At 40.4% G+C, this 26635-nt stretch overlaps 1 protein-coding gene across 1 annotated transcript in view; it reads left to right on the forward strand.

Moving 5' to 3' along the window:
* The window catches only part of LOC126249182 (diacylglycerol kinase 1), a 747622-nt gene extending 727399 nt beyond the window's left edge, over positions 1-20223 (forward strand). The window contains exon 22 of the mRNA XM_049950837.1: positions 20071-20223. Coding sequence (XP_049806794.1) covers positions 20071-20160 — 90 coding nt within the window. The 3' untranslated portion in view covers positions 20161-20223. The remainder of the gene's footprint in view (positions 1-20070) is intronic.
* Positions 20224-26635: the final 6412 nt, after the last annotated feature.

Consider the following 26635-nt stretch of genomic DNA (forward strand, 5'->3'; position numbering starts at 1 on the left):
ACTACTGAGGTCGCTGGTATGGAGTACCTGGCAGTAGGTGGCATCAAAATGCACCTAATATAAAAAACGTATGTTTTTGGGTTTGTCCGAATACTTTCGATCACATAGTGTACCTGCGGGTGTTTTTCACAAAGTATGTTAGTACTGCGTGGAATACAGATATGAATTACTAATAGTACTAATGTAAGAAACTCTTATGGATAGAATCTACGGAAATCTCTGCACATTGTTCTAAAATTCTAGAGGGAAGCTGATTCTTAGTCATTCTGTATGGCAGTTGTAGCGTTCTTCTACGAAAGGCGACTTTTCCCACGAAGAGTGCCGCTCGCTTTTCAGTTAACCGACAGACTATATGTCCCCGGCATTTCCTGTCCATTTCTTTATGTAGGTAGACGAAACAACTTAAATGAGCTCTTTTTTATGCAACTGAGCTATTGTCAGTTACCAAGTGAGTATTTATTTGCAGTTGTTAAACGAGCTAAATTGTAAAAAAGTTCAACAGCTTGAAGTTGTCGTCTGCCATCCACACTGAAAAGCCTGGCTCAAGTGTAATATGCTGTCAATCTGTATTCAGCAGTTTTGATTACGTTGCCTTCAGTAACAGTGGCTGGAACAGTTTTCGCAACTTGAGGGAATCAAATGCATCATGCCAGCCTTATCTGTCCTAAAATATGGAGAGACGTAAATTGGCTCCCTCTGGAACAGAAGTAAGTCACCTAGGTGTTACGGAATGGCTCTGAGCACCATGGGACAACATCTGTGGTCGTCAGTCCCCTAGAACTTATAACTACTTAAACCTAACTAACCTAAGGACATCACACACATCCATGCTCGAGGCAGGATTCGAACCTGCGACCGTAGCAGTCGTGCGGTTCCGGACTGAGCGCCTAGAACCGCTCGGCCACCGCAGTCGGCAGGTGTTACGGAACTTGAGATATTTCACCGTAAGTGAAACAATCCCTCACAGCAGATTAATGTTCTAGGCTTGAACATATTCAGTCCTATTCAAAAAAAATGGCTCTGAGCACTATGGGACTTAACAGCTATGGTCATCAGTCCCCTAGAACTGAGAACTACTTAAACCTAACTAACCTAAGGACATCACACAACACCCAGCCATCACGAGGCAGAGAAAATCCCTGACCCCGCCGGGAATCGAACCCGGGAACCCGGGCGTGGGAAGCGAGAACGCTACCGCACGACCACGAGATGCGGGCCAGTCCTATTCCAGAGATATACAGGGTGTTACAAAAAGGTACGGCCAAACTTTCAGGAAACATTCCTCACACACAAATAAAGAAAAGGTGTTATGTTGACATGTGTCCGGCAACGCTTAATTTCCATGTTAGAGCTCATTTTACTTTCGTCAGTATGCACTGTACTTCCTCGATGCACCGCCAGTTGGCCCAATTGAAGGAAGGTAATGTTGACTTTGGTGCTTGTGTTGACGTGCGACTCATTGCTCTACAGTACTAGCATCAAGCACATCAGTACGTAGCATCAACAGGTTAGTGTTCATCACGAACGTGGTTTTGTAGTCAGTGCAATGTTTAAAAATGCGAAGTTGGCAGATGCCCATTTGATGTATGGATTAGCAAGGGGCAATAGCCGTGGCGCGGTACGTTTGTATCGAGACAGATTTCCAGAACGAAGGTGTCCCGACAGGAAGACGTCGAAGCGATTGATCGGCGTCTTAGGGAGCACGGAACATTCCAGCCTGACTCGCGACTGGGGAAGACCTAGAACGACGAGGACACCTGCAATGGACGAGGCAATTCTTCGTGCATTTGACGATAACCCTAATGTCAGCGTCAGAAAAGTTGCTGCTGTACAAGGTAACGTTGACCACGTCACTGTATGGAGAGTGCTACGGCAGAACCAGTTCTTTCCGTACCATGTACAGCGTGTGCAGGCACTGTCAGCAGCTGATTGGCCTCCACGGGTACACTTCTGCGAATGGTTCATCCGACAATGTGTCAATCCTCATTTCAGTGCAAATGTTCTCTTTGCGGATGAGGCTTCATTCCTACGTGATCAAATTGTAAATTTTCACAATCAACATGTGTGGGCTGACGAGAATCCGCACGCAATCACGTCATCAACACAGATTTTCTGTGAACGTTTGGGCAGGCATTGTTGGTGATGTCTTGAATGGGCCCCATGTTCTTCCACCTACGCTCAATGGAGCAAGCAAGCATGATTTCATACGGGATACTCTACCTGTGCTGCTAGAACATGTGCCTTTACAAGTACGGCACAACATGTGGTTCATGCACGATGGAGCTCCTGCACATTTCAGTCGAAGTGTTCGTGTGCTTCTCAACAACAGATATTGTGGACGGCTGTGATACAATACGCCATTCTCCAGGGCTGCATCAGCGCATAAGGGATTCAATGCGACGGAGGGTGGATGCATGTATCCTCGCTAACGGAGGACATTTTGAACATTTCCTGTAACAAAGTGTTAGAAGTCACGCTGGTACGTTCTGTTGCTGTGTGTTTCCATTCCATGATTAATGTGATTTGAAGAGAAGTAATAAAATGAGCTCTAACATGGAAAGTAAGCGTTTCCGGACACATATCCACATAACATATTTTCTTTCTTTGTGTGTGAGGAATGTTTCCTGAACGTTTGGCCGTACCTTTTTGTAACACCCTGTATTTAAAACCACCTTGCAAGATATGCTTTGCATATATGGTAAGAGGCTCCACGCAGTGCAGCCCACTCTACAATTCCTGAATGGAAGGCGTTTATGCAGCCTACCAGTACCACAATTAAACGTGAGGGAAATGCAGTAACTTTCTACTCATTGACTGATTTACCACCAAGTCACTGTAACATTGTGTGTTGTGCGTATTGAACAGGGGACCTAGAAACGACGGAGACGCTTCGTCCCGCCGTGGCCCTCAGTAGTTCACAACCCTACAACAGGCTACAGCACTCCACCAGCCCCACCGCCGCCCCACACCGAACCCAGGGTTATTGCGCGGTTCGGCCCCAGTGCGCCCCCCCCCCCCCCCCCCCGGGAACGTCTCATACCAGACGAGTGTAACCCCAAATGTTTGCGTGGTAGAGTAAAGCCGTCGGCACACGGACCGTGCATCCGAACGTGAGTTTCTGACGTCATAGCGTGTAATAGCACGTTCAGGAGCCTTTCCGAACGTGCAGAGCAATATCTGGAATGTCAGATATTCTGAGCGTGCGTGTGAGCGTTGACCAATGAGATGGCACAACGCCACTACGTCACACGCACGCCGTCCCCCATCAGTACAGAGTTGTGAGGCGCCACATTGGCATTCATTTCAAGCCTATATGTATATATGCCGTTTCTGGGCACCAGCAAATTGAGAATCACCGGAAAACCCGTTGTTAGTTGTGTGATTCGATCCAAAAAAATAATGAGAAACGTCATATTCATGGCAAAAGAACTATTGTAACTTGCGTATTATGAGAGTAGGCTATTTGAAGGCAGCGACACACTGAAGATCCACCCAAAATGCATTGTTCTTTGTACCATTTGTTATTATTAAATTTCAATTAGTAAAATAACTATCTACGATTAACGTTTCCAGTAAAGGTAATATAATATGGACCCCAAACGTATTGTTTGTTTAGCGTAATGAGTAGCGTCTCTGTTTGAAAATCAGTTTTTGTTGGGGTGGTGGCTCACGTCGTAACACCCCCAAATTTTTTTTCCTAACATTCGCCTTTTTATTAGATTATGATACTTTATTATTAGTTTAATATATGTATATGCTATAATATTTAATGTTATGTAAATATAAGTTCATCTGTTTTTGGGGTGTCTTTGTTCGATTGGCTTACTCTATAGGACAGCTTGCGCTACTTGTATAAAGATATATTGCTCCTTTTTCTTTTACGCTTCGTAATTCATATGTTGCAAAGATTCTGTTACTGGGTAGGAACAGTGATCAAGTAAGACTGACCTTGGGGTTTTACTAAAATGTGGGAATGATGAAATAATGTTTATCTTATGCGGAGAAGTATTCCAAATTTGTACCGCACCGTTTGTAATGGAACTTTTGTAAGCCTGTGTTCTTATTGACTGGACATGGTACTTTCCTTTACGTGGACGATGGAGGAAATGTGCGTTTTAATAGAGCTAACGTGGGAATTTTACGCGCGCCCGTTGAGTAAACAGTGTGATTTACGAACTAGAAACATCGCTCAACTGCCGCCGGAGTGCGTTGCGATCGCTTATACCACGTTGGGGCCCACGTACCGTATGCGCAAGTCGCATCGTTCCTGAGCGTTGAGCAGCACGTTGAACTTGGCACGCTCCACGTTAACGTTCGACAGCACGGTCCGTGTGCCGAAGGCTTAAGTATGGTGTGCGCGAACGTGGAGGCAGTGTTTGCGCATCAGGCGCCGACATAGCGGAACTCAGGTGGAATAAGGGGAACCAGCCCCCATCCGCCGAGGCAGATGGAAAACTGCCTTAAAAACCATCCACAGGCTGGTCGGCACACTAGACCTCGACACTAGACCGGCGGGCGGGTTCGGGCTGGGGACCTGCACGCCTTCCCTCTCGGGAGGCAGAGCGTTAAGTCGGTGGCACACGGACCGTGCTGTCGAACGTTAACATTGAGCGTGCCAAGTTCAACGTGCTGCTCAACGCTCAGGAACGATGCGACTTGTGCATACGGTGCGTGAGCCCCAACGTGGTATACGCGATCGCAACGCACTCCAGCGGCAGTTGTTGGATGTTTCTAGTTCGCGAACAACACAGTTTACTCAACGGGCGTGCGTAAAATTCCCACGTTAGCTCTATTAAAACGCACGTTTCCTCCATCGTCCACGAAAGGAAAGTACCATGTCCAATCAATAAGGACACAGGCTTATAAAAGTTCCATTACAACCAGTGCGGTAAAGATTTGGAATACTTCTCCGCATAGGATAAAGATTATTTCATCATTCCCAAATTTCAGTAAAACCCCAAGGTCAGTCTTACTTGATCACTGTTCCTACCCAGTAGCAGAGTATTTGCAACATATGAATTACGAAGCCTAAAAGAAAAAGGAGCAAAATATCTTTATACAAGTAGCGCAAACTGTCCTGTAGATTAAGCCAATCGAACAGTCACCCCTCAAAAAGAAAAGTGCGCTTATATTTACATAACATCAAATATTACAGTATATACTTATATTAAACTATTAAAAAAGTATGAGGATCTAATCAAAACGTGAATGCTAGGAAATAAAATTTGGAACTGTCAAGCCGCGAACCACCGCCCCAACAAGCAAATCTATATACTCATTACGGTTTTATTTTTTTTTATTTTTTTTGTTATCTCATTTTGTTCGTTTTCGTTCGTTGTATCTGCTCGGGGCGGGCGTCGAAAGACAGCCGTTTCAGTTCGTTGTTGATCCATTAACTCAGTTTTTTTTATTACAGAGGGTAGTTAGCCCTCTGACCGAACACGCTTTTTTTTTTAAATTGTTCTCATTTTGTTCTATTTTGTTCGTTGCGTTTGTTCGGTGCGGATGTCCCATGACATCCCTTCAGGTTCAGTGTTGAGCCGTTGACTCAGTTTTATTTAATACAGAGGGCAGCTAACCCTTTGACCGGACATGCTGAGCTACCGTGCCGGCTATACTAAACCAACAACACAATTCTTATATCTAATCATACACTCTTACCGACTGCTGAAAACCTTAATCGTAGATATGTCACTAATTGAAATTTAATTATAACAAATTGTACCAAGAACAATGCGTTTTGGGTGGATCTTCAGCGTGTCGCTGCCTTCAAATAGCCTACTCTCATAATACACAAGTTTCAATAATTCTTTTGCCACGAATATGATGTTTCTCATTATTTTATTGGAACGAATCACAAAGTTAACAACGGCTTTTCCAGTGATTCTCAATTTACTGGTGCTCAGAAACGGCATAAATACATATAGCTTGAAATGAATGCCAATATGGCGCCTCACAACTCTGTACTGAAGGGAAACGGCGTGCGTGTGAGGTAGGTGGCATTGTGTCATCTCATTGGTCAACGCTCAGACCCACGCTCAGAATATCTGACGTGCCAGATATTGCTCTGCACGTTCGGAAAGACTCCCGAACGTGCTATTCCACGCTATGACGTCAGAAACTCGGCACGCTCAACGTTCGGATGCACGGTCCGTGTGCCGACGGCTTCGGACCGCGTGGCTAGCCGGACGGGCTCACTATGACACAGCTTTACAAATCGCTCTCAACGACAGACTGCTGCCAGATGCCATATTTACCAACCGAAACACTTTCTCACCAACACTACATAGGTCACTGACAAGATCACACGTACAAATGAAGCACTTCTCAGCCATTGTTTGTAGGAAGTTATATTACACAAAAGCTTACTTAGCAACTGCAGATTAGTATTCAATGAACTGAAAATAACTCCTCTATACAATAACGGGCTCAGTGATGTATTTTGTATACTTCCATAAAAGAAATGGAGAGGAAATGCGTGAGAGATGTAGTCTGTCGGTAAACTGAAAAGCGAGCAGCACTCGTGGTGGAGGAAATCAAGTTCCTAGAAGAACGCTACAACTGCCAAACAGGATGACTGCTAAGAATCAATTTCCTCTGTAGCAGTGTAGGACAGTGTGCAGAGATTTACGTAGAATCTGTCCACAAGCTTTTCCTGCGTCTGCAACTCACCTCTGTATCGGTTATGGTCTTAACGCACCTTGTGGAAATTTAACACCCCCTCCCCCACCCTGCCACGAATGTCAGCACACGACGCCGCCAGTGATTCATGAGACGAGTCGCGGGAAGGGTTGCTATAGCTTCGTGAACCACTCAGTCGTAAATTTTTGCGACGTAGTGCGGCAAATAAAATGAGTAATTGCCGGTTCGTTCTTTATTTTGCAGGCCTACAAAGAAGGGAAGTGCATGATCACGATACGGCGATCTACCTTCCCTCTCGTCTCTAACTTCCTTCCCCCCCCCCCCCCCCCCCTTCCAATGTGTTACACTCCCAGACCATAATTTATCCATTAATACAGTTCTACTGCACTTAGATGTGGTACACACATTTAATATTTGTTCTCATCCCACGTTAATTTAGCAATTAACATATATTTTACAGCGTTAAAACACTATCTTTTTAATAATCCGCTATTTTTCCATCCTCTGCTGTGTGTAAACTCACAAAATGAAAACTAATGTTACCTGTTTTGCAGGAAATTTAATATAATTTAATTTTATACTGGGAAACATTTTTTCTAGATGGTGCAGTTTTCGAGACATGCAAGAAAATCATAAAAAAGTTACCTTTTACACGCCTTCTCTACCCTTACGCTCACACCCCACAGGTCAATATCACTAATGAACAATGAATTTTCTATTCGGTGAAAATAACGTGAGTGTTATGTAATAGGGTGCGCTGATTCCGATTTTGCATTCAGGAATGTGGTAGTTTTGCAATCAGGAATGTTGTAGGACGTCTGGATTTAAAGTTACAGCTGAAAGTCGTATGATATTAAAAGCTTGTACGCGGGTTAAAAGGTAGCTACATCAATGAGCCGTGTTTGATATGCAATATGTGGGTGTGTGTGTATTCTCAAGGTTAGTCTGTCTTATGCGTCTGTGGAACCAAGTGAACGGAAGTAAAAAGAAACAGGCTGACTTGGACAAGTAGTCGGCGAAAAGTTTTAACTAGCCCGCGAGCTACAGCATGCAGACAGGTTTCTGCAATTTCTTCTGTTCGTCCATCAGTCTGATTCGTATGTGACTAAAAAATAGTTCGTGCTAGTTTGGTTCTGTGTTTTATTAATCAACAGTCGCAGTAACATGCATTTAAGTGATTTCGTATAAGACGATTCGATAATTCGGTATATGGTGATTCGGTAAACGAAAGACGAATAGATGAAGTTCTGTGAATTGTCCCTGCTTTTGTTACATTTTTGGCGAGTATACGACGTCAGAATAGCTCAAGAACATAACCAGAAAGCTACGTGTAGCTTGAAAAGTATTACTTCGGATGTGAAATCTGAGATAAAACAAAATCTTGCGCTCCTCATCTCTGTTGCACCGTCTGTTACACAGGCCTAACCCAGTGGTTAAATGGTAAACGAAATCGAATGCCTTTTGCTGTTCCCATGATTTGGCAGCAGCAGAGAGATCACCACTCCAAATGCTATTTCTGCTTGACCAACATATCCGGCTATGGCCAGAAGAACAAGTCAAAAATTGTGTATCCAGATTGTCAGTCTGCTCTAAAGCCTGTGGCCAGTGGTACAGATTAGCCAGTACCAACGCCTTCTTCATCCGATGCAATGAACAACGAACAAAGTGATACTGAAGGTAATGACAGTGACGCTATGGAATACACAACAATAATATTAAAATGCCATATTTGATCAGCCAAGCCGAACTGGACGATCTGGTTCGCGATTTTTCCCTGTCGAAAGCAAAGTCTGAACTGTTGGGTTCCAGACTGAAGGAGTGGAACTTACTCAAGAGAGTTGCTACAGCTATGCAATCGACGTGACAGGACTCATAAGGGAGCTAGGTAACAAATACATAGCAGAAGAGTGGATACTTTTCGTTGACTCTAGCTTACGCAGTCTCAAAACTACACTACTACACAATGGCAACAAGAAACCATCAGTTCCTATTACTCATGCCTTTGGAATGAAGGACTCATAAGGGAGCTAGGTAACAAATACATAGCAGAAGAGTGGATACTTTCCGTTGACTCTAGCTTACGCAGTCTCAAAACTACACTACTACACAATGCCAACCAGAAACCATCAGTTCCTATTACTCATGCCTTTGGAATGAAGGAAACCTACGAAACAATGAACACTTTCTTGACGCTGATTAAACACTCTGAGCATAACAGGAATATTCGCGTCGATGTAAAGGCTGTAGCCCTTCTGTTAGGAATGCAAACTGGGTATACAAAGCATACGTGCTTTCTTTGCCCATGGAATAGTCGCGATGACAAGAATCGATACATAGTGAAAAATTGGCCACCGAGAAATTTACCTGTAGTCGGGCAGCACAACGTTCAACATGTACCTCTTGTGGATCGTAATAAGATTTACCGATCTCCAATCCATATCAAACTAGGTCTTATGAAGCAGTTTGTTGCAGCGATGAATAAAACAAATCGTGACTTACAGTACCTAAAAGGCAAGTTTGGAAAGATGAAAACTGACGCAAAATTGAAAACAGGAGTCTTCGTTGGACCAGAAATACAAAAGTTGATTCGACATCCTCAATTCAATAGGAGCTCATGGAACGAGAACTAGCAGTTTGGGACGCATTTGTGCTTGTCGTGCTCAACTTTCTTGGGAGCCACAGAGCAGACAACTCTGCACCAATTGTGCACAACTTGCTAACAGCTTTCCATCACCTCGGTTGCTTTGTCACTAAACATGCGTTTCTTGCATTCGCATCTCACCTTCTTTCCGTCTTATATGGGAGCGGTGAGTGACGAGCACGGTGAAAGATTCCCCTAGGGGATGTCCACCATGGAAGCAAGATATCAAGGCCGCTTCACTCTGAACACGATGGAGGATTACTGTTGGTTTTTGCACAGAGCAACATAAGATGTTCACAGGCGGAAAGCAAGAATCTCTACACAGTTTTAAACAAAGCCATTGTCCATCTTAGTGCAACTAAGGATCCCTGACTCACTTCAGAGTTAAATAAGCATTTATAATTCACTTCTAAATTGTAATATTCAGTACTTTCATCCCAAACTACGCATATTAATTTCCCTAAAATTTCTCACATTCGCAAATTAGCGTAATTAATAGAATTATCCTTCATAACTTTTACACGTGTATAACTTTTTTTCCTGACGTGCAGGAGTAAAACCGACTGCGGTTCTGTATTTAGCGCATGTGAATTAGTATAAGGAACGTATTTTCAACCCAGTAGCAGCGAAAAAATTTCTTTTTGTTGCGTCGTGCATTTTGTAGTATGCTGTTCATAGCCCCTCTTACCTTTCACTGTCCCCCATAGACATCTTTTAGTCTTTGCTGAGTGGGCTTCATCTCGAAGCATCTTTTTACTTGTGGGAAACAAAGCTGTTTGTGGAGCTTACAGGGTGTGCAGCGAAGAAGTTCCTGTTTTCAAAATTAAATATCTTTCAAACTTACCGTAAGACTGATAGACGAGTGTAACAAAAGGTATGATTATTGTGAAAGCTGTAAGAATTTCGTACAGAAATTACACAGAAGCATCCAAAATGTTCAAAAATGTATTAATGGACGGCGTTGTACGTTGTTCAGCTCGTAAAATATCAGCGAGCATAATTAAACTCGCCCTCTGCAAGCAATCTTTCCAATCACTTCACAATCTTTTCGAAATGTCCACCACTCACAGTACGGTGACGGCGCTAACGGACAATGAAATTTGCCACCGCATTCAATAGTGTATCAACGGAAATGGAGTCAGGTGCTACACAATTCGTCGATACAAGCTCGTCCAGCGTGGTGGGATGGTCCCGATAGACAATGTCTTTCAAAATGCCCAACAAAAAGTAGTCACAAGAAGTCAAATCGGGCGTATATGGGCCAGTCCAACCCTGTGCCAGTAAATGTGCACTAAGCCAGGGCAATTATTTTATTCCCGAACTATTCATCAAGAAAGCGAAACACCAGTTCGGTGTGATGTGGTCTGACCGCATCTTGCATGAAGCCCTCGGTGCCTCGTCCGTCATCCACCTCTAGCTGTATGGCGACAAATTGTTCAAAAATTGCAGTTTAACGTTCACTAGTTATAGATTCTCATATGAAAAAGGGCAAATAACGACTCTTCTGCATACCGCAGCCCAAATAGTAACTTTGGAACTTTGGAGAGTATGGTGGCTTCGCTTCATACAATGGCGATTGTCGTAACCCCAGAATCGTCTGCTTTATTTATTCACAACTCCGTTAGAGTGAAAGGGTGTCTCATTCTGAACCAGATTCAGGCAACTTCAAATCCTTCATTATCAATCATTACGAGGAGCTGGTTAGCAAATTAAGCCCTCTGTCTCACAGCCAGTACAGGTATGGTGAAGTGGTTTTGGATTCTGAATGGAAACATATGTAGGCTGTGTCTCAGTGTTTTCTGGGTGCTGGAACGTTTCAAACCGGTCTCTGCTACAATTCCTCTGACGGATTTGCTTGGATTTTGATGAATAATTCCAAAAAAACTGTAGCAACATTTTCAGGAATTTCTACAGTTTGCCTTTGGTCAATAGTCACCGCAAGATCATCAGTCACGCTACCTTACCGTTGGAATTTGGAGAAGAGATTATGAATACTTTTCGCATCGTGTTCTTCTGGAACATTAAATCATGTCTGAAAGCTGTGACTTGTTGCCGTAGGACTGTGTGGTAACATGTGGATTCCAGTACCAGAAAAACACGTTGTTTACTGGAATACAAGACCAACCTCTTCCTTCGATACACTAACCTCCTTGCGGTTTGAAGGGTGGAACTGATCGCTCTGAACTGCGGTTCAATATTTGTAGGCACTAACATTGCGATTACAGCGCCATATTAGCAGCTTTTTGTACTATTTCGAAATGTTTGCATAACTTCTGCAAAAAAATTATTATAGCTTTCACAATAAACGTAATGTTTGTTGCACTTGTCTATCGATCTTGCTTTTCGAGATATTTAATTTTGAAGTCAGGCACTCCTCCCCGCGAACGCTCTTTATGAGCCACTCGTGTGTATGTCAGGATATTTTCTTGTAAAGCTGGACGCCTATCAGACGGCTGCACTTGGTGCGTGTCTACTTCACCCTTGCGGCAAGAAGTGCTGAGCAGTGCCGCGTGTTTTGACGCTAATTGTGTAGTACCAGACTATTCCGGCACTATATACTCTCCGTCAGCACCAAAGTATACATAGCGTTTGTGTTCCTCCACATTGGTTGTTACCTCACTTGAGTCTCCTTCGGAACGTAAATCACAGTCATATACGAACGTTTGTGCAGCAGCCTTCCAGCACACACATGACCTTACCAGCTACGCTGCCCTCCCCACCATCGCTATCCTCGGCCAGGGAGGATGTAGCATCGTAATAGTCGAACAACAAAACGTGCTATTTCCTATATGCTGCTCAGTCGTCTGGTAATCTCTCAATTCGTTTCATATCGAAATTTGAGGAATATATTTCACAGCTGCAGGTATCATCTGCTTCATTGATGATAGGCTGATCAACGACGGCGATTTGGAAAGTGATGGGCGTCACAAGAGGTCCTGCAATACATTACTAAACGCACTCTCTGAGAAGTACCTAGAACAGATTATTCGGAAGCCCATTTATTGTGAAGTATACTGAATCTAGTATCAACAAACAGACTTGATATCCTTGAGAATGTCAAAAATGTTGCAATGTGTGTGAAATCTTATGGGACTTAACTGCTAAGGTCATCAGTCCCTTAGCTTACACACTACTTAACCTAAATTATCCTAAGGACAAACACACACACCCATGCCCGAGGGAGGACTCGAACCTTCGCCGTGATCAGCCGCACAAGAAATGGTTCAAATGGCTCTGACCACTATGGGACTTAACTTCTGAGGTCATCAGTCCCCTAGAACTTAGAACTACTTAAACCTAACTAACCTAAGGACATCACACGCATCCATGCCCGAGGCAGGATTCGAACCTGCGACCGTAGCGGTCGCGCGGTTCCAGACTGTAGCGCCTAGAACCGCTCGGCCAATACGGCCGGCTCAGCTGCACAGTTGAGAATGTCCACACAGGAACTGGTATCAATGACCATGAGGCAATTGTAGTAACAATGATTACCAAAGTGCAAAGGGCAATTTAAACAAGTAAAAGGAGCTATATTTTCAGCAGTCTAGATGAAAAGACGGTAGTGTCGTATCTCAATAAGAAATGTGAAACATTTACCTCTTGAGAGGAGCATGAAGAAGAACTGTGGCACACGCTTAGACAAATAGTCTACCATGCTCTTGATAGATCTATACCTAGTAGAACATGATGTAAGGAACATGCCATAGTATACAGTCACTGTAAAGAAAATTCTAAAGAAAGAGGGACTGCTGCATAATAGGTTTTACGATGATAGAAATAGGGATGAATGCAACGCCTTGCGCTGCCTTCAACGACTACCGGAGCAGCATAATGTCGTATGATTTGTCACAAAACCCCAAGAAATTCTGGTCATATGTAAAGTCTGTTAGTGGTATCAAAGTTACTATCCAAACACTCACGTACGAGTGAGGGGTTAAAATTGGGGGTAGCGAAGCAAAAGCAGAAGCACTGAATTCGGTTTTCAAATACTCCTTTACAACCGAAAATCCAGGGGTATTGCCCCGTTTTAAATTCCACCCCACTGCTAAGATGAGTGATGTAGATATTACTGTCAATGGTTTAGAGAAACAGCTGAAATCGTTAAAACTGAACAAAGCTCCAGAATCACTGTCAGAGTCTATTTTGAATTTCGGATTAATTATTCTCTCTTTCAACCATAATCTCCCATACATCGCTCGGACAAAACGCAGTGCGTCCTGTTGTTGGAACAAAGCTCAGGTCACATCTGTCTACAAGAAAGGTAATAGAAGTGATCTACAAAATCACCTTCCATTATCCTTGAAACACATCTGTTGTACAATCTTAGAAATTATTCTGAGCTCATATGTAATGAGGTATCTCGAACACAGTGACCCTCTTCATGCCAACCAGCATGGATTTCGAAAACATTGATCTTGTGGAATCCAACTCGCACTTTTCTCACGTGATATTCTGAAAGCTTTGCATCAAGGCATTCAGGTAGATGCGGTATTTCTCGATTTCCAAAAAGCACTGGACTCGCAAAGGAACATTTTCAGATGTGAATAAAGATCTTAATGAAATTTGGCGGAAGTGTAGGGGGGACAAAGTAATGTCATGATTTCTTTTGTTTGTGCCCAATTTCACTTTTAAGGGGTAAAACACACCCCAGAAGGTAATTTGGCATATTAGTTTCAGAGTGAATAACTTAGAAACGTTGATATATAAAAATATTTTTCATATAAAAGTTGATATGTAGTTAACGTTCTTGAAAACTGTATAATGAACTCCTGTAATAATTTGAAATTTTCCAAAATACGCTACCATCAGTAATTAATTTTGAAAAATGAAAACATCTGTTAGAACATAAATTAAAGAAGCTTTCAAGCCAAATGCATCCAGCTGTAATAAAGGTGATTTCTGAACTACCATTTTTAAAAAGTGTATTTAGAGAGTACCATTGTTCTGATTATTTTGTCTCATAATAAGGAGTTACTTATTATTTTCAATTAACAATATACACATATGTGAAATGGAAAACTAAAAAACAAAAACAACATGATTGTAAAACGTGAAATAAAAATCTAAAGCGTAAAATAGATAATTAGAATAATAATGAATGTTTAGATATTTTATTTAGGTACGTTGAAAATACTTTGACAGCACATTGAGTATAGTTTATTTTCCAAAAATTGTATTTGAAAAACACCTTTTTTTTTCAAATGAATGTATTTGGTTTGAAATCTTCTTTAGTTTATTTTGTAATAAAAGTTTTCATATGTCAGAATTAATTAATGATGGTGGCGTATTTTGCAAAACTTCAAATTATTGCAGAAGTTGATTATACGATTTTCTAGAACGTTAATTATATGAAAAACATTTCTGTATATCATTTCTAAGCTATTCCCTCTGAACCTAATACGCCAATTCACCTTCCGCAATGTGTTTCACCCATAAAAAGTGAAACTGGTCACAAATAAAAAAATACGTATTGCATTATACCACCAAGTCTCATCACGATCGTCAATTTACATTTGGAAATGTTCCCTTGTCAGTACCACATTTATGCTTACCAAAAGTACGATCGTATGGGCTATCAACCGAAATATGGGATTCGATTGCTGAGGTTTTGATAGGGAAGATGCGGCATATATCTTGGATCGATAGTCATCGACAGATATAGAAGTACCTTCAAGTGTGCTCCAAGGAAGTCTGTTGCGATCCTTGCTGTACATGTTGTATATTAATAACCCTGCAGGCAATATTAAAAGTAATCTCAGACTATTTGCAGATGATGTGCTTATACAAAATGAACTCCGATCAAAAAAAAAGGTTGCACAAATATTCAATATGAGTGGTGCAAAAACAGGAAACTTGCTTTAAATTCAAAAACGCAAAATTTTGCACCTCACAAAAAGAAAAAAAAACGGTATTGACTACAGTATCAACGAGTCACAGTTGGAATCCTTCATCTCATAAAAATATCTGGGTGTAACATTTTGTATACCATTGGAAATCAAATAGGCTCAGTCGTAGAGAAAGCAGATGGCAGATTTCGCTTTATCGGTAGAATACTAGGAAAATCAATTATTGCACATGGGAGATTGATTACAAATCACTCATGCGACCCATCCTACAATATTGATGAAGTCTGCGGGACCTGTACCAGACAGGACTAACAGGGGATTTACATCTACATAGATACACCGTAAGCCACCGTATGGCGGGTGGCGGAGAGTACCCTGTACCACTGCTTATCATTTCCCTTCCACTCGCAGATAGAGCGAGGGAAAAACGACTGTCTGTATATCTTCGTAGTCCTTGGCGGCAATACAATCGTTCGTCAGTCAGCTTCAAATGCCAGTTCTCTAAATTTTCTCAATGGTGTTTTTCGAAAGGAACGTCACCTTCCCTCCAGGGAATCCCATTTGAGTTCGCGAAGTATCTCCTTAACACTTACATGTTGTTAGAGCCTACCGGTAACAACTGTAGCAGTCCGCCTCTGAAATGCTTCGATGTCTTCCTTCAGTCCGACTTGATACGGGCCCCGAACACTCGAGCAGTACTCAAGCATAAGTCGCATCAGCATCCTATATCTGATCTCCTTTACAGGTGAACCGCTCTATCCTAAAATACTCCTAATAATAAATCGAACAGTCGCCTTCCCTACACAGTTATCATATGCTCGTTCTAGTTCATGTCGCTTTGTAGCGTTATTCCCAGATATTTAAACGACTTGACTATGTAAAGAAGGAAACTAGTAATACTGTATCCGAATATTACAGATTTGATCTTCCTACTTATCCGCATTAACTTACATTTTTTCACATTTAGGGCTAGCTGCCATTCACCATCCAACTGTATATTTTGTCTAACTGTAAGTCATCTTGCATCTTCCTACACCCATTCAACTTTGACATCTTACTGTACACCACGACATCATCAGCAAACAACCGCAGATTTCTGCCCACCCTGTCAGCTAAAGCATTTGCGTATATAGAGAACAACGGCTGTCGTATCACACTTCCAAGTGGCGCTCCTGATGATACCCTTGTCTCTGATGAACACTCGCTGTCGAGAACAGCATACTGGGTTCTATTATTTAAGAAGTCTTCGAGCCTCTAACATATCTGTGAACTTATTCCATACGCTCGTACCTTCGTTAACAGCCTGCAATGGGCACCGTGTCAAATGCTTTCCAGAAATCTAGCAATGTGGGATCTGCCTGTTGCCCTTGATCCATAGTTCTCAGTATATCATGTGAGAAACGATGAAGTTGAATTTCGCACGAGCGATGCTTTCTAAAACCATGTTGATTCGTGCACATAAACTTCTCAGTCTCAAGGAAGTTTATTACATTCGAACTGAGAATATTTTCAAGAATTCTGGAGCAAACAGAAGTTAAGGATATTGGTCTGTCATTTTGAGAGTCAATTCTTTTACCTATCTTATATACTGGAGTCAGCTGCACTTTTCTCCAGTCTCTTGGGACTTTGCGCTGGGCCAGAGATTCACGATAAATTCAAGCTAGGTAAGGGGATGTTTATTACTAAGTCCTCCATACGGGAGTCTGTCCGATGCTCAAATGGCGGTATGTGTTTGTATTCTCATGTGTGAACGATTTCTTGAACGTGAAATTTAAAACTCCAGTTTTCGTTTTGCTGTCTTCAACTACCACACCAGACTGGCCAATACGGGATTGAATGGAAGCCTTAGACCCACATAGCGATTTTAAAGACGACCAGAATTTTCTCAAGTTCTCTGCCAATCTCATGCTAAGATGTGACGGCGGTAGCAGTTGTACACCTGGCGCATAGATCTTTTCACAGACGCACGAATCTCTACTAACCTTCAGTTGTCGTCATTTATGCGTTGCCTTTTGAACCGAGAGTCCAACAGCGTCTGCTTCCTCAGAATCCTCCAAATTTCGTTATTAAACCATGGTGGATCTTTTCCATCCGTTATCCATTTACTAGGCACATAACTCTCCAGACCACGATTTACGATCTGCTTAAACTTTGCCCACAATTCCTCTACGTCCCTCTTACTGGAACTAACCGTTGCCAATTCACTGTTAAGTGAGATGTTATTAACTGCTTATCTGTTCTATCTAGCAGATACACTCTCTAGCATTATCGACTGATTTTTTAACTTTCGTAATCATAGCTGGTATAATAACATCATGATCGCTAATACCCGTTTCTATACTAACACTGTCGATAAGGTCCGACCTATTTGTACCTACAAGTTATATTTCCATGGCGTGTGGGCTGCAGAGCTAGTTGCTCAAGACAATCTTCAGAATTTCGCGTTACTGTCTGTCTGTCTGTCTGTCCCCCGTAATGAATCCATAGATATTCCAGTCTATACTGGGCAGGTTAAGTCGCCTCCAACCAGTATTGCATGATCTCTGTGTTTACGAGCCATTGATCGTAGACTTTCTTTGAATGATTCTAGAACTGTCTCAGCAGAATCGGGTGGCCGGCGAAAACATCCAACAATTAACTTGATTTCAGATACACCTGTTTTACGTGAACAGATGACTTCGCTGTCACACTCAACTTCGACCTCAATACAGACAATATTTTTGTCAACTGCAATGCACACTCCCCCTTCTATAGCCTCTAATCTGTCTTGCCGATCTAAGCTCCACAATTCACTAAATATCTCGAAGTTTTCCACTTCGGGTTTCAGCCAGCTTTCTGTCCCAAGAATAATTTGAGCTCGAGAACTTTCCTGGAGCGCAGTAAATTCGGGAACTTTATTACGAAAACGTCGAAAGTTTACTGAAAACATTGTGATAGTCGAGGTATCTTTACTCTGAACGCTGTTTGACTTCCCTTGCTGCATATCGACTGACGTGTGTTCATCAGAGCATCTCATACTACTGCCTAGCCTAAAAAACCTTCATGTGCACTCCACAAGTACTCTGCTATCCGGGTAACTACTTCTTTTGTGTAGTGCACGCTAGACCTATCAAGGGGAACCCTACAAATCCCCGCACGATAACGGAGGTCTAGTAATCTGCAGCCAAGACGATCACAGAGTCGACGAAGCCTTTGATTGAGACCCTCCACTCGGATCCAAACCAAAGGACATCGATCAACTCTGGGAACGATGCTGCAAATTATGAGCTCTGCTTGCACCCCGCGCAGGAGGCCAGCAGTCTTCACCATCTTTGCCAACCGCCTGTACGAACTGATGATCGCCATAGAACCCATGCTACAGGCGTCGTTGGTGCACCCTGCACGCTCGATAGCCACAGGCAAGGCCGCCTCCAGATCTCGGATGAGGCCTTCCGGCAGACATACCGAGCGCACACTGGCTTTCTTTCAAGCCCTGAACGCTATTTGCCTAAGGGGCTCCATAACGCGCCTAAATTTGGAGCTCCCAGTAAGTAGTAAACCCCTCCTCCCGTGAGCCTGCTCGGACCCTACTGAAGGAGCTCCCACCTGTCCACTCACATGGCGAATGGACGAGGCCAGGACACCAGTCTCTAGCCCTCCGCCTCGAGCGACGCGAACGCGTTACCACCCGCCGCTAACTCTACTGTGAGGGCGGATCCACCGCGTCGGATGAGAGCAGATCAATCGCGTCAGGTGCACTAGGGGATGGCTCGGAAGCAGATCCCGTGGGTAAAACAAGTGACACCTGAGGTGTCCCATGCGACGGGCCTGCGTCCGCACATAGCATGCACACATCATAGCCATTCCTGCAAGACTAACTGAAGAAGTGAACTATGAAAAGCAAAGAGTCCTAGATATGCTACTTCCTACCATCCTGATGTGTCACCGATGGGCGCTGATACGTTAATGAGCTACGTAGCTGGCTGTTCAGTGAGCTACTATTGCGCTACGGACTGAATGAATACACACTTTCAAAAATGCGAGATTAAGTCACTTAAACAGGGAAACACGCACGAAATTTAATAAATAGTAGAGAGAAGGGCAACATGAATGATACCAGGTTTGTTTGCCCTGTGGGAGAGTGTCGGAGAGATGCTGATGATACTGTCGTCTTGCCTGGACTAGACAGTTCATTTGTGTTCGGTTTTTCTTTCCATGCGCCTAATATACTCGACACAGAAGTTCCTCTAGACTGACATATTGTTTCTGAAATCTACCGTATTGGTAGCTAAGGACTTTTTCTAAAACCCTCTCGAAAACACTAGGCAGAAACTGCTTTTCCCTGCTTTTAAACGGTTTTCCCCGACTGTGTTTCAGTGCAGCACACACAGCAACTCATACCTTTATGAACGGCGCAGGACCACGTGAACACAACTAGCGGGAAATAGAAATGACGTTGACGCAAAACTAACAACATAATAGCTAGTACACATCAACTACATCGTATTTCCAGAGACGTAGCACGGGGAATGGATTTAAGCGCACAGCGACCGATCGCTGGAAGTGCTCGGCTTGCGCTTGTTTCCATTACGGTTGAATTTATCATGAACTAAGTATGGCTCTTGTATATTGTACTTGAGCACCAAAGAGCAAACGTTGCCCCAAAGAATACTTAGCTATATCTCCAACAGAATTTAGAGAAAAGAAATGCTACAATCACCTTTTTTCAGTTAATTATAAAATTTGTCAAGAAAAACATTATACCTGGATGCAAAATTAAATCAAGAATTTAGCTATTAACATTTCCTTATGAAAGTTATCAGACAACATATAAATTCTTGGAAACGTTGATACAAATATCAGCAGTTACATTGTATAGAGAGACATGTACTATAACTGTTATAATTTGTATTTTTATAGTCTTGAAACACACTATGGAAGTGAGCTCTTTATTTTTTACAGATTAAAATTACACACAAGAACCAAGTTCCAATGTTGATGGCTCCACAGCCGGAAAGAGGAAGAGGAATCTTCCGTTACTTAAGGAGGTGAACCATTTACCTCGTGGTGAATGGCAACAATAAAATATGGATACTTGTAAATTTTATTATATTTTTCATGTTACACATATAATTTTTTATTTAAGTAATGTGGTAACACAAAAAGTAATTGTTGATACCTTCAATTCTGTCACTTTAGCCTTTTTATTTAATGTTTTGAATATTCTTTTAAAGTGCAATATGTAGATTCTTTCCTGACTATAACTTCCCATGTTTCTTTAAGTCATATGTGCTTTTTATTGAGTGTAGCACGATATATGCATAAAAAAGAAAAACTATTTATTTTGCCTCACTAAATGCATCATAAAAGGCTGCAAATTGCTCTGTACAATATATAAATATATAAACACAACATTCCTGGTGTAATTTTCTTGCAATACTATAGTTTGAAATATCATTGTGAAAAATGATGTACTGTACAAACAACTGAGTATACTGGAATAACTTTTCATTCTCATCATGTTCTGTCAGGAGAATTTTCTGCAGTATATTTTAAGCACCATATGTGTCAGTTGCCCTTTATTGGTTAGTATGGATGTTATTCAGATGGATGAAGTACTTGTTCACCAGAAACTATGTAACTGTAACACTGCTATATGCTGTTACCAGTGGTGAATAAGATTTACTGCTTCTGGTAGGGTATATAAATTGTGTTACAAACGTAACTTTCGTTATTTTAAAATTATTACTACTATTATAAGACTATCATTATTATTGTTGATATCATATCACCATTATCATTTCTACCATCTTCAATGACACTGTTAAAACTCCATTTCATGCACCGTGCAAGGTTAATGCATCTGTATTTCAGTTTGAAAGGAAGAGATATCATCCCACTTACCTGTAGGAAAACCTGATAGCACTTGTGGAGACAAGAACACACAGAATAAAGGAGCGCTCTTTTTTAGTGAAGTTAACGGAAAAAACAGAAAAGTGTTATGACTAGCAACATTTATTTGTTACTGAGTTTCCCAGTTGTACATGTAGTCTGCTGGAGTAAGGTATGTTCAGTGTGACAGCAAATACTTATCCGAATTAACGGTTTTTTTCTCTTATCTCTAAGAGTTTTATAGGCATATTTTCATGTCATTTCGACATTCGAATCCACTAATGTCCACATTCTGTAAATTAGAAGTTAGTTGTGCGGATTTCTTTTTTGAATATATAGTGCAGTCACTGTAAAAGCTGACAGACAACCATTGGTTGTTTTTCTTTCAGGTATATTTCTAAAATATTTTTATGTGTTTAGAGATGTATATGGTCTGTTGTCAATCATTTCAACCACATAATACTTAATGGCTTCAGGATTTAGGTTTTAGAAACGAATAAATTTCATGATCGAAACATTATATACTTTTTTTGCCTTATATCTATTTATTTACACAACATGAGTTGTGATGCCTTTCTATCTGTAGGTGAGGATGTTCTCACACTGAAGGTTGATTTGAACTCAACAGTGTTTTAGAAGTTGTTGTCACAATAGAATTTGTTTGGCCATGTTTTGATACACCTTGCGAACCAGTTCATACAGTCATTTATTGGAGGACTCAGATTTTCATCCCAAATCCGAAACATGGAACCACTTGACTTTTTCACACGCACTGAGAATTTTCAGAAAAGATGGTCACATTAAGTGCAAGAAAACAAAGATCTACACTAACTGTGAATTAAACCCTAGATCTTAGAATCTACAGAGGGAGACTTAATTTTAATGCCATAGAACCACACTTCGTAATTCTCATTAAGATGTATTGGTATCGAATTCTCAAAGGTCTCTCCATAATATGAAAACAACAGTACAAAATATTGGATGGAGTTATGCAGAAAGAAAAATATCCACCAATCGTAACAATGAACTAGTGCACAGTGGATGTTTCCCAAAAATTAGAAAATGTACAAGAATTGCATACAAGCTTGCATTACTTTAACATATTTCATGGTGATTTAGAGAGAACAGCCAGGAGGATAGGACGTTATATGCAGTTGAAGAACGTTAGAAAAAGGGCTGTGACGGACAGGACAACTCCATTCCTTTTTGCAATACAATAGGTCTTGGAATGAGCAAAAACGAAAAGAGATACAGATATTTGGTGGAGTGCCAAATGAGAACGTAAATAATGGAATGAATAACTAACTGACCAAGAGTTCATAGCATTATGTAACTGAACAAATAAAAATAAAATATTAAAAAATGAATAAGTCAGATGAGGCAGTTGAGGCATGAGCTCCAGATGGTTTGAAGTTTAGGAAAAAGCTGAACATAGAAAACGTGATGTTGCTTCAACTTAGAACTGAAGAGGAAACTCATGTTTTAGAAAGCAGTGGTGAGGCTGCAGTTAAATAATAAATACTGCAGTTGGCTTGTTTAACAATAGTATTGTTTAATTTAGTCTCAAATACTTTTGCAAAGGAGTCATGTACCTTTACAATACAATTCAATGCCAGCACTGCATATGTGAATTAAAAAATGTAGTAATATGTTGATAAAGCATGATATTGCTTCTTTGCAGACTCATTTTTCTGTGAAGGGATGGATGATTTTCTTTGTCAGTCCTCCAGTTGGTGCAATGGAAATAAGGATATGATAAAAAGGAGGCACTAAATATCCTTGAATTAGGGTTGTTCACAGTTACATCACTGCCAGAGAAAAATTGCATTATGGGATTAACGTCAGACCGCCCACTGGCATTGTGCAGAAAATTGCTACAGTAGTTGATAGTGACCATAGCAGCTTACTTTAAAAACTGTGACTGTCTTGAAATCTTTAGTTATGTGTTATACTGCTACCAGCATTTTTCAACAAAAATAACATGAATACATTTTGTCTGGTAGCAGAACAAATAAATAACCATTCTTATTATAAGTTTCAAGACGGTATTCTGATGTTAATTAGATTTGGTCTTCATTGAGCTAGTGCATATGGCATCCACATGCCCTGTAACTTGTCATTCTGTTTATTAGTCACATATAAAACTCTTACAACTCTCAAATTTTCAGAGATTTTGGGAAAATTATAAGGATTTCATCTAAGCTTTCTGTAACCAGAAATACAGGACGAATTTGCCATGTCTACTGTGTCTCCTCCATTGTGAAAAACTGCATTCAGTAAAGCTCTGCTGAGGAATTACCAATCCTCAACACACCATTTCCACAATACGATTGCAGGAATGATGTATTATTACTTACATGTTTGCAACTTATAATTTACAACACTTTTCTTAACTACTTTAGATTGTATCTGAGATATGTGATAGTAAACCAGAAATTGTAATATCGCTGTTTGTTAAGCATAACTTCATATCTTACACATACAACAGTACAACAAGCAATGCAGCCTACCTCAGTTTCGGTGTCCATGTATTGCACAATGTTCATTACAATAATGCAACATCTGTTACATTCATTGTTGCATTATTTACTCAATTAAAACTGCAATAGGAGCCATTTCTCCAATAAAAGTATAAACAGGAAAGAATCTACTACAGCTAAAATGTATAAAAGGAAGTCACACAAACTGTAACTTTTTGAATCAGAGGTTTATTCATCTGGGAAAGGAAAGAGAAGACTGGAAATTAATTAGAATCGTAAGTAAGGAAAGAAACCACAGGACAGTTTGTTGCAAAAATCGACCATGGAAGGCAAAGGAACATGTGAGAACGGATATGTATTATTGTTTCCTACACCTATATAAACATTTCTAATAATCACAATCAAAGTGATCATCTCTGACACCAGTTCCTCCAAGATGTGCTATTATATATTAACTCTCCCTTCCATTTCACACTAGAGACGTTTCTCTCTTGTTTCCCTCCTCCTTGTGGTCTTCTCTTGACATGTTGTCAACCACCATTTCTTGTACCAGATTACACCAGTTATTCTGTTGTCACATAAAGGTGTCTTTGTTAGATTCTTCATGTTACCAAAGCCCTGTTAAATAAAATTTTTACACTAAGCTGCAAAGACTGTAGCATCGTTCACTGTGGTCTGTTCATAGTTTCTAGCATCATTGTTTCCTGAAGTTAGTAATGAGCGGCCTTCCCCTGTACATATCTTCTTGTATAGTCACTTATACAAAATATTTTTCAGAGATGATAAACATATATCAGTAGCATATGCAGCCTATAATTTTTATTTATTTTTCTGCTAGAAGATTAGTCATCACCTACTTCAACTATACACGTGGTATCACTTTCTTTCCTTTACTTTAGTGATACCTACACCCACTTTCACTACTCATACAATACAACCAGTAATACTGTGAATTAACTACGATTTCCATGTTAATTTTGTGAGAATTACTTCTAAGGTTATTCATTCACAACGTTATGAGCTGTATAACAATTTCTATATTAAATTATATGTGTCATGCACTTCCCATTTCTTATTAACACAGATGAAAACATAATTTTCATACCCATTTATATGATTCAGTTTCACTTTTTTTGCTGAAATGAATCCATGTAAATTTGTACACCAAAGATTAATATAGATGATAGTGTATATACTATGGTAAAAAAGTATTAAATACATTCAGCATTTTGCATATTTTTTTTACTTTGTATTCAAATTAATTTCCTAATATAGTATGTCAAGTTATCTAAGAATTTTAATGTGTATGAAATTGTGATAAAAATGTAAAGAAATATCAATTTTTATGTGATACCACATGAGGTTGCTGTTATTTTAATACTATTATTCATACATAATGAACTACATAATGAATCAGTAGCTGAGTATATATATTGCAATTTAGGACTTCATTGATCATATATAATAATCTCTGTTTTAATTGAGGTTACAAAATATACATATAAAAGCATTTACATTACTTTAGAAATGTATACAGAATAAATAAATACACAGTATTGCCTCTACATCATATGATCCATTTTGCGAAAACAGCCATAATTTGTGATAATGCTTTTAGACAAGAAATCAGTTTCTCTTGTTCTATGTATGAGAATAACTCTTTCCATAAAAGGAAATAGTTTTTCTATCATTTAAAAATATTTGCCTTCCATTTAAAGCAAACAGTTTTTACTATGTTGTTCTTAAGTAAGACAATAATCCTTTTGAAGATCTATTAGATCATATGACTTCTTTGCTATTGTGAGATTAAAACAAATTGCTGCTTTTGACGGTCTTACATGCGACCAGTGCATGGAGACACTGTTGCCAGCTTGAACTGAAGGAAGCACACTTATTTTCACAGTCTAGTATTTAACAGGCCATCATTGAAACTATAATAATTAATAAATATAGAACAGTCTTGGCAGTTCACTTAAGTCAATGAATACTTTGTAAATATAATTATGATATAAATAGCTCAACTCTAAGGTATAATCATTGCTGGCCTCTTTCTTTGACACAGAACTAGTGCTGGGGCTGATATATCATCTCTTTGATTTTTTCTTCCAGCAGTTCTTCATGGATCCTCGTTTTTCCAAATACCTTGTTGTATGGCTAACAGCTCAAGACTACTCCTGTGGGTAACATTCACAATAAACTTTTTTAGTCTGCATCTTCACCTCCCTGGACCTGGTAACATTGCCTTTTGGGCTTTCACAGTATTTATTAATTCTGAATTATTCATTCTTGGTACAACTTTCTCTGATAGAATATTTCTCTGTAACCAGGGAAAAAATCTGCTTTCTTCCACTGCACTGTTGGAGCTATGTGTAACACAACACAGTGGTATGACACATCATCAGTCACTATTGTTGATTTCTTGGGGAATTTTTTAACAGCAAACTGGAAAATATTTGCAAGAAAATTGTAGTGTTCATCACCTCATGATAGTCCCTTTGCTTTCTAGGAATAATCAGCAATTAACTCTTCTGTCCACCGCTCTTGAAACATTTATAATACGACCCCCAATATTACAACACAGTTCAAAGTACTGATGCACAGAGCATACAAATTTGTGACCTTGTCCATTGATTGGAATTCTCCTTCCTGCCTTTAGTACCTTTGAAGCCAGCGAACGTGTTCTTAGGGCACATATTGTATGATAAACCTCGCCTTGATGTATATCACACTGCTACTAAATCGATTCTGATACTATAATACTAGTTCACAGTAACAGCTGAATAATGCAGAGCAATACAATGCTTGTAAAAATACTACATTTCACAAAATGAACAGAGGAACACAGGAGCAACGGATGCTCGCTAGTATGTACTGTCATTATACGTTTTACTGACGAGGTAGCGACAGGATGAGCTACAGCTGCCGACTAGTTATGTGGACAACAGCATCATGTTCTACCTGTGTGCCAAAGTTTCAAATGTCACAATTTATTTTAATCGCACAATGCCATTTGATATGATACGATTTTTGTCTTTCTCCATCCAGAACTCCAGACACAAGGTTGGTAGGTTACCATAACATGGCGTAAAAACCATTGTAAACTTGGTACTTCTCATTCATTCAAAGCTTTTATGAAGTTAGTCATATGAGGCACC

Source organism: Schistocerca nitens, chromosome 3, assembly GCF_023898315.1.
Source record: "Schistocerca nitens isolate TAMUIC-IGC-003100 chromosome 3, iqSchNite1.1, whole genome shotgun sequence".
NCBI classification, from domain to species: Eukaryota; Metazoa; Arthropoda; class Insecta; order Orthoptera; family Acrididae; genus Schistocerca; species Schistocerca nitens.